At 38.8% G+C, this 9,720-nt stretch overlaps 1 protein-coding gene across 1 annotated transcript in view; it reads right to left on the bottom strand.

Moving 5' to 3' along the window:
- AGO4 (argonaute RISC catalytic component 4) overlaps window positions 1-6,821 on the bottom strand; it is a 31,228-nt gene extending 24,407 nt beyond the window's left edge. Inside the window, exons 1-5 of the mRNA XM_006886439.1 lie at window positions 6,664-6,821; window positions 5,001-5,121; window positions 932-1,113; window positions 613-749; window positions 381-515 (exon numbers count right to left, since the gene is read on the bottom strand). Coding sequence (XP_006886501.1) covers window positions 381-515; window positions 613-749; window positions 932-1,113; window positions 5,001-5,105 — 559 coding nt within the window. The 5' untranslated portion in view covers window positions 5,106-5,121; window positions 6,664-6,821. The remainder of the gene's footprint in view (window positions 1-380; window positions 516-612; window positions 750-931; window positions 1,114-5,000; window positions 5,122-6,663) is intronic.
- Window positions 6,822-9,720: the final 2,899 nt, after the last annotated feature.

The following is a 9,720-nucleotide window of genomic DNA, read 5'->3' as shown; positions in this document are numbered from 1 at the left end:
AGTTGGTTTAATTACTATTGGAAAATGCTTGTCATTCCTCTGTAGCATCTGGTCCCCACTGGACCCTCATCATTTCCTTCACCTGCTCCCCCCACCGACCAAACTGTGCAGCTCTGCAACTGCATACTGGCCCATCCTCACCCTTCTGCCCCCAACCCTCACCTCCTTGTACCCCCAATATGTTTTTCCCAATAAAAAAATATTTTAAAAAATACAGAAAAATCTCATCTTCTTTTGGAAAAAGCATCACCCAAACAGAAGAAACTAGGATAAAAATGATTTAAAGTACATATTCTACTTAATTTTATTAAGTAAGTCAAGAAATATTTATTAAACATCTAAATCTTCTTAGTATATATGTGCATTAATGGAACATTTACCTCTTATTTCTTTGGTAAACTTGACACGCTGGGAGTCTGTTAGTGGTTTGGTCTGTTCATTGATGTTCTGAATGTCTAAAACCTCACACATGAACTCAATGATAGGCTGAGCCCGATAGAAAGCAGTTGCAGATACTAATAAACAAAGAATAAAGATACTTAGCTTCAGGAAAAAGAAAAGGACCCCCCCCCCAAACAAGTCAAAAGAGTACTGGGAGGGATTCCATCATACCATCAATATTGAGCATCATATTCCACATCGCAGGTCTCACAGACTGATGAAAGCCAAACCAAACCTCCCTGCCCCCTCCCAGAGGGTGGTAGTAACCTTCAGGAGGTGAGAAAAAGGAGCGGCCCACAGGAGTGTACCTGAAGATATAAAAGTTTGCCTATTTCACAATAAAACTTTGCAAAGTGTTTTATTTTATTCTCAATGTCATGAACTACAACCAAGCTTAAAATACAGTGTATACAGAAACTTTTTAACAGCTCAATGTAACCTCCCCAAAATGTTTGATAATTATGGAAGAGAATTCTATCAAGGCACTAACCTCATAGAGGGGAGGTGTCTTGTGATAACATCAAGTGCTTGTACTGAGTCATCTGGGACTTCATTCAAATGTCCTGCCAGAGCCTCTAAAAGCAACTGAAGGCTCACAACTGATACCCACTGAACAGACACTTTAAAGGTTTGGTCTTTACCTTCACCTGGAAGGGTCACCTCCATATCAACCTGAGGGGAAAACAGACACACACACACACACACTTACAAATGCTGTGGTGGGAAAAAAACCAGGAATATTCAACATGGTATATGCCTAAAAAATGCATGGTTAAAAATTTTCTGTCACTGTAAAACATTAGAAACAATCTAGGCTGGGTTTAGAAGGAGTAATGGTACTAGGGATATTGTAGTTGATGTTAGATGGATCTTAGCTGAAAGCAGGGAATACCAGAAGAATGTCTATCTGTATTTCATTGACTATGCAAAGGCGTTTGACTGTGTGGATCATAACAAACTGTGGCTGACTCTGAGAAGAATGGGAATCCCAGAACACTTGATCATTCTAATGCGAAACTTATACTTGGACCAGGAGGCAGTCGTCAGAACAGAGCAAGGGAACACTGCATGGTTCAAAATTGGGAAGGGCGTAGGCCAGGGACACGTCCTATCTCCATACCTTTTCAACCTGTATGCAGAACAGATTATCTGAGAGGCTGGGCTCTATGAGAAGTGTGGCGTCAGGAATGGTGGAAGATCTATTAACAATCTGCGTTATGCAGATGACACAAGCCTGCTTGCTGAAACTGAGGAGGACCTGAAATGCTTGTTACAGAGGGTCAAGGACTGCAGCCTTCAGTATGGATTGAGGCTCAATGTCAAGAAGACAAAGATTCTCACCACTGGACCAATTGGCAGCATCAGGATGGATGGTGAAGAGATTGAGACTGTTAACAACTTTAGTCTGCTTGGCTCCACAGTAGCACTAGTAGCCAGGAAATCAAAAAACGTATTGCGATGGGAGAGTCTGCTGTTAGGGACTTCTCCAGGGTACTGAAGAGTAATGATGTCACTCTGGAGACTAAGGTGTGTCTGATACAGGCTATGGTTTTTGCAATCACTTGTTATGCATCAGAGAGTTGGACAATGACTAGGGAGGATAGATTGATGCCTTTGAGCTGTGGTGCTGGAGAAGAGTATTGAATGTACCATGGACTGCTAGGAAACAAACAGATTCATCCTGGAGAAGGTTAAACCAGGCTGCTCCTTGGAGGCAAGGATTCTGGGGCTTCGTCTGACATACTTTGGACATGCTGTAAGGAGGGACAGGTCCTTAGAGAGGGACATCATGCTTGGGAGGGTGGAGGGATGGCACAAGAGGGGAAGACCCTCTATGAGGTGGATTGATTCAGTGACTAGGGTAATCGGGATGGGTGTGTCAGAGGCAGTGCAATTGGCACAGGATAGAGCAGGGTTTAGGGCTGTTTTACCTAGGGTCACTATGAGTTGCAAGTGACTCGACGGCACATAACAACAACAACCATCAAATCAGAACCGACCCATAGCTCACCCTCCAGAGGGTTTTCAGAGGCAGATAATCACATGGGAGGAGACTATCTGTCCTTCTCCTGCAGAGCAGCTGGTGGGTTCCAACAACAGGCCTTTGGTATTGCAGCAGAGCTTCTTACCACTAGGCCCAGAGCTCCCCATCTATCAACAGAGGACTATATCAATATGAAATTTTAATATTAAAAAAACAAGGTAGATCTAAATGGACAGAATGGAAAGATCTCCCAGACCTAATGTTAAATGTTTTTAAAAAATCAATCATAGGGGAGCTCTGGTGGCCTAGTGGTAAGGAGCTGCAACTACAATCCCAGAGGCGCACGGTTCAAATCCACCAGATGCTCTGCCAGAAAAAGGAGGGACAATCTCCTCCTGTACCAGTCAGATCTGATTTGACGGTACATGCACAGAAAAATAATAAAATAAAAAAATTTTTAAAAAATCAATCATAGAACAGATGTAAAGAGACAAAGAATACACAAAGCAAATGTACATAAAAAGATCTGAAAAGATACAAAGCAAATTTTCATCAGTCGTTTCTGCTGAAGAGAAAAATGGAACTAAAAGGTGCAGGCAGGTAGAGGAGGCAAGAAAACACATTTCTAAATTATCTGTATAAGTTTAGGTGAACATATATTCATGTATTACTTTTCTAATTTTAAAAGTATCTCTATTTTAACATTATTATACACAAAGTTTGGAGGCTTATGTGTGAAGCAGCTGGATTCTGGAAGATCGTTTCTCTTGTCTTGGTGAGGATCTGGTGTGGATTGTTTTGTTTTGGTTTTTTTGTTCACAACTGGGTGTGAGCTGATTGGATTGAATCGATTTAGCTAATTAAAGTGGTGCTATGTTTGGGATGAACATTGTTCTAAGTGGTACAAAACCGGTCTGTCAATTTGCTGTACTGAAGTAACTTGGGGTCACTGTGATGCTGAACGCTGTGCCACTGGTGTGTCAAATGCCCTAATGGTTACCCATCATGCATAGTGTTTAGTGGAGCTCCCAGATTGATTCTGGTTTGAAAGCAAGAGGGGCATTCACTTCCTAAACCACACGCCTCTGGAAACACTATGAACATAGAGAAACGGTAACAGTTATAGAAAAGGGTTCAGACCTTTTGTTCATAGGGTTGCTATTAGTCGTGCTTGACTAGCCAGCACTTAACAACAACAACAACATATACAGAGTGCTAAATATAGAATTACCATTATGACCTAGCAATTCCACACCTAGGATATAGTAAAAAAAAATTTAAAATAGATATTTGAGTACCAATGTTCACTCATAGTAGCATTACTCACAAGATCCACAAGGTAAGAAATATTCAAGTGTCTATCAATTGAAGAATAGATAAACACAAGGAGATATATATAATAAAATAGAACATGATTTAGTCATGAAAGGAATGAGGAACTGACACATTCTACAACACAGATGAATTTTGAAAATATTAGGTTAAGTGAATTAAGTCAGACACAAACACAAGTATTACATGATTCCACATATGTGAACTATCTAGAATAGGAAAATTCATTGAAAGTAGAATAAAGGTTCTTTTAACCTTATTTTAAACTTTTGGGTTGGAGGAAGAAGAAAATGGGAGTTACCGTTTAAGAACAGATGTTCTGTTTGGGATGACAGAAATAGAGTATGATGACAGTGACACAAAAATGTGAATATTCAGCAAATAAATTAACAAAAATGTGAATACCATAGTCTATGTATCAACTATGATACTTAAGAGTAATTAGACTCTTAAAAATTGTGGCAATGGTAAATTTTGTTGTGGTTATTTACCACAATAAACAAATGTAACTAACAAAGTTATTGTGGTATTGTGAGTCTAAACCCATCCTATTTTCCTAAATCAATGTTTCTATAACATAAAAACATCATTGTTCCGATTTTACCTTTTAACAATGTGAGAAACACCGAATAAATGTAAAGATGGCATGTTCACTGTTGTTAGGTGCTGCTGAGTTGACTATGACTCTCAGTGACCCAATGAACAACAGATCAGAACCTTGCCCTGTCCTGTGCCTTCCACGTGATCTCTGACATACTCAAGCCATTGTTACAGTTACTGTGTCAATTCATTTTATTGAGACTCTTCTATCTCATAAGCATAAGCATAAGCATAAGCATAGCAACCTAAATGCTAACGGTCATCTCACCTTCAATCTTTGATTAACTAAGAGATAAGAGAATGTGAACAGAATAGTCAAGTTTATCACTGTGAGCTCTGACAGCTTAATGCCAAGAAACAGAGCTGCCAACTCGAAGGCAGGCATTTTGCATCCATTAGTTGCTCCATGGGGAAAAGATGGGTCATCTCCTCCTATGTGATATACTGCCTCTGCAAATCCACTGGACTGTCAGCTATGATTTGGTTCCAACTTGACTGTACATACAAACAAACACCAAATCATCATGAAGAGAAATAACTCTAAAAAATAAATTCTTACTAGAAAGCATTTTATGTAACTATTTTAAAAGTAATCACTACCAAATAACTTACAGCTATTAAATATTTCTTCGTTAACACTCACCCTATCCCGTCCAATTGGCAGTGGATGCGCTGTGTACATATTTCTTTTGCCATCATAGCCAGGCTGCCGGTCACCAAATATTTGCATCTTGAAGTGTCGTACCATTGTATCTACCACCTCCCTTAACAATAATGGAGACACTAGCAGTTAGTTTTGTGAAACGGTGAATAATAAGGAAAGCAGAACTGCCATTTTGATCTTGTGGTCTTGGTTATTCTAAGGAGTAAGCACTTTCCTGGTATTTCTGAACACCTCACACTTGTGGGTGGAGTGGTCAGTGGGAACAAACTGCTGACTTCAGCGTTAGTAGTTCTTTATAACCACTGTGACACTAAGGCTCCTTGAATTATTACAAGTATCTTCTAATAGCTTTTCCTGTTTTCATCCTTACCTGCTTAGCAGTCAGAAAAATCTGTTAAAAAAATCTAGGTCAGTTGTATATGACATTGACTGTAAGATTAGGGCCCTATGGAGTTTCTTTACTCTTGTTTGCTATCACTTTTCCCCTTTCTCTCCAGCAAAAGACCTATTTGTTAAACCTTAACTATATATACTATGTAAGCTGGAATACTCCTCATTTCTATATTCCTTACCTCCTCCACATTTCCTCTCAAATGTCATTTTTCAGTGAGACCTTCCATAATGATATGAAAATAAATCTTATATGAACATAAATCCAAATATTATCAATGCTCTGCCTCACCCCATTTCCTCCCTCTCTGCTTTTATTTTTCACCATAGCATTCATTATCATTACTTTAAGTCTTCTTCCACTAGCTACAAACTTTTCAAGGGTAGGAACTTTTGCCCACATGTTCACATTATATTTCCAGAACCTAGAACAATACTTGGCACATAGTAAGCGCCAGGTAAAATATTTGCTGAATGAATCAATGTTAGCCATTGCTACTCCTTTCACTATGACTACTCTCTCAGTCATGTAATAGGCAAATTATTATGACCTCATATGAGAATGAACTATGTCAGAAAGTCAAATTATTGGTTTGCAATAAGAATAAAAACATAAGCGAGTGCAAAATATTTTACTTGACAAAAAAAGAACATTTTCATCACACACTGCTTGAATAACACTTCATGGAATCATAAGAAAAATGGGTCCTCTTGGCACGCTGTAAGTATACTTGCTATAGATTCATGTGTCCACACATGGCATAGTCCTCTCATATTTCTAACTCCCATATGGATCCCTACTGAACGAGGCTAGAAACAAATAGAATTTTTCTCAGAGCCCACTTTTTAAACAATGCTACAAGATGATTTTTTGGCTTCACATTTCTATTTTTTTCATGTGAAATCACACCACTTAACTATAAAATCTGAATTTCCAGATTGTTTTCTTTTGCATGAACATCAATATCTCTACTTATTTTCTAAATTTCTGTTGCCCCTAGCCAATATAGGAGTGATTTTTCTTTTCTTTCATTCACTGTTTACTGACTGATCAATGATGTATCTAGGACGCTGCTAGGATCTGTGGAAGATAACCAGGTATGAAACCACTAACCTGCCATCAAGAACCAAATCATCGTGGAGAAAACCAGAGAGCACATGTTAAAAGAACATAGGTAACAATGTGGATGGGACATAATAAAAATACTATATTAACTTCAATGTGTAGAATCATACTTTCTCTAATCCTTACCTGTTGACTCTACGAGGCCGTTTTTCTGGTTTAATATCTACATCATAGTGATACACATCTATTTTAGGAATCTGAACTTGAAAATGATTGGCTAACAATCGAATTGGTTTTCCAACAGTCCCAAGGCCAGGACGACGAGGGGGCTGAAACAGGCTGGTTGGAGGTCCTAAAGAAATTTAAAGACATTTGATATGTTATTTATTTGGTCATGAAGGATGATATCCTTTAATGATGATGATGATAACCAAAGCTACTGAGATCTTATTCATCTAACATATTCTGATATAGTTTGGGGTACTTCTTGACCTATATTTAAATTCCTAAATGTTTTTGCCATTTTGCTATTATTCTGAGTTTGGAGATATCAAAATGTTTGCTGACTTCCTCTTCGATACTGACTACTGTACAAAACTTTTTACGCACACTGTTGTTGATTCCCTTCAAGTCAAGCACGACCCATAGCGACCCTATGAACAAAAGGCCTGAAGACCCTCTACAACTATCGACATTTATCAAAGTTCATAGAGTTTCTGGAGGCATGTTGTTTAGGAAGTGGATGCCACTCCTGCTTCCAAACTTGTCATAGGATGTTACTGCTGTTAAGTGCCGTTGAGTCGCCTGCAATGTATAGTGACCCTATGTACAGCCGCTCTGAACCCTGCCCTGTCCTGAGCCAGTCTCACTAATTCTGACACACCAACTCCCATTGCCCTAGTCACTGTATCAATCCATCTCATCCGGGGTCTTCCTTTACTGCACTGTCCGTCCACTCTTCCAAGCATGATGTCCTTCTCTAAGGACCAGTGTCTCCTGACCATGTGAACATTAACATCTCTAAAGTGGAGCTTGTAAAATTACATGCATTTAAAAATAAAATCATCTTTAAACTCTGGGCTCATCACCATGTTATGGCTAGAAATTATCTATTACTCTTACGTAAATCAACCTCTATTATCACAGGCTATTAATATTCTGAAATCTACAGGGAACTGCCGGAAATTCAAGCCAAATTAGGAAGAGGACAAAAAACAAGGGATATCATGGTAATATTGGTGGCTTTGAGTTGCGGTGCTGGAGAAGAGTTTTGGACCACCAAGAAAACAAACAGGTCTGTCTTGGAGAAATCAGATTTCTCCTCAGAGGTTAGGATTTTGAAACTCTGTCTCACATACTTTTGGCATGTGGCCAGAAGGGACCAGTCCTTGGAAAAGGACATCATGCTTGGAAGGGTGGAGGGACAGCACAGGAGAGGAAGATTCCAGATGAGATGGATTGACACAGTAACTGCGGCAGCTGGAGTGGGTGTGATGAAGTTAGCAAAACTGGCTCACGACGAGCAGGCTTCAGTGCTCATAGAATCACTATGAGCCAAAGGAAAACTGACGGCACATAACAGCCATGGACTGTACATACAAAAGAGATTAAACACAAGCTATGTTTATCTTCAATATGGATTGCATATCAACATCTAAAAAGCAAAGATCCTCACCATCAGGCAAACAGACATTATCATGATGGAGAAAGGACTGAGATTTTTAATTATTTCATCTTGCTTGGATCCACAATCACCATTCTTGGCAGCAGAAGTCAGGAATCAAAAGACAAATTGCACTAGGAAAATTTGCTGTCAAGGATCTCTCCAGAATGCTAAAGAACAACAGCGTCAGTTAGAGAGAGACTAAGGTGCCTGATCCAGGCCATGGTTTTCTCAATTGCTTGCTATGCATCTGAGAGTTGGACAATGACTAAGGATGACAGAAGAAGAATAGACACGCCTTTCAGTTTTAAACATATCAAGGACTGCCAAGAGAACATAAATAAATGTCTGTCATGGAGAGAGTGAAACCAGTTTGTTCCTGGGAGGCAAGGATTTTGAATCTTTATCTTACAAACTTTGGGCATGTGGCTAGGATGGACCAAGCCTTGGGGAAGGACATTATGCTTAGATGGGTAAAAGATCAGCGCAGGACAGGACACTCTGGATTAGATGGATTGACACAGTAACTGTAGCAATAGGGTAAGGTCTGTCTGAGACAGTGAGTTTGGCTCAGGATAGGGCAAAGTTCAGCATCTTTGTTCACTGGGTCACTATAAGTCGTAGTCAACTTCATGGCACATAACAACAACAACAACGTACTTTTTATTTGCTAATTTTGGAGAGTGAAACAATACCAGTAGTACTAGCTTAACATTTTTATAATCAGATCACTAGAAACTGACCAATTTATGATTATCCTGGTTCTTTTATTCAACATTTACTTATTTTTAAAATACCAAATCTGCACTGCAGACTCAAATCAGCAACTCCTACTCTCAGAGAATTTATGGTCTAAACCAATGGTTCTCAACCAGGGGAGATTCCTTTCTTTCCAAGAAACATCTGACAAATTTTTAGAGAGATTTTTGGTTGTCAGACATGGAAAGTGCTTCTGGTCTAGTGGGTAAAGTCCAATGACACAGCTAAACGTCTGACAATGAACAAGTCAATCTTCCAGACTAAAGATCTAATCCAAGACATCAACAGTGCTAACACTAAGAGCCATATTTATCTAGACAAACACTCTTTCCAAACAGTTTCATTGATGGTTTACAATATATTCCACAAAAAAAGGATTTCATAAACTAAAGAACTCTTGCATATTTGTTTCCTTCTTAAACCTTTACTATGTATATTGCAAAAATCTCCATCATTTAACTCATCATTTAACCAATTTAATTTCCCCAGAATTTTTAAAAAAATTAACATCTTGCTGCAACCACTATGGAAGGCAGTATAGTATTTTCACAAAAAGTTAGAAATAGAAATACCATTTGACCCAGCAATTCCGCTACTGGGAATATACTCTATAGAAACCATAACTGCCACCCAAGCAGATATATACACACCCATGTTTACTGCTGCTTTGTTCACAATAGCAAAGAGTTGGAAACAACCCAAGTGTCCATCAACAAATGAATGGATAGAGAAGCTGTGATATATTCACACAATGGAATACTATGCAGTATTGAAAAACAAAGAACTCATGAAATATTATACAAAATAAGTGACTCTGGAGG

This window comes from Elephantulus edwardii, unplaced genomic scaffold (assembly GCF_000299155.1).
Source record: "Elephantulus edwardii isolate Elephantulus edwardi_28Jun2011 unplaced genomic scaffold, EleEdw1.0 scaffold00049, whole genome shotgun sequence".
NCBI classification, from domain to species: domain Eukaryota; kingdom Metazoa; phylum Chordata; class Mammalia; order Macroscelidea; family Macroscelididae; genus Elephantulus; species Elephantulus edwardii.
Note: the sequence above shows the minus strand (reverse complement) of the source record. Positions and strands in the feature narration are given on the sequence as shown.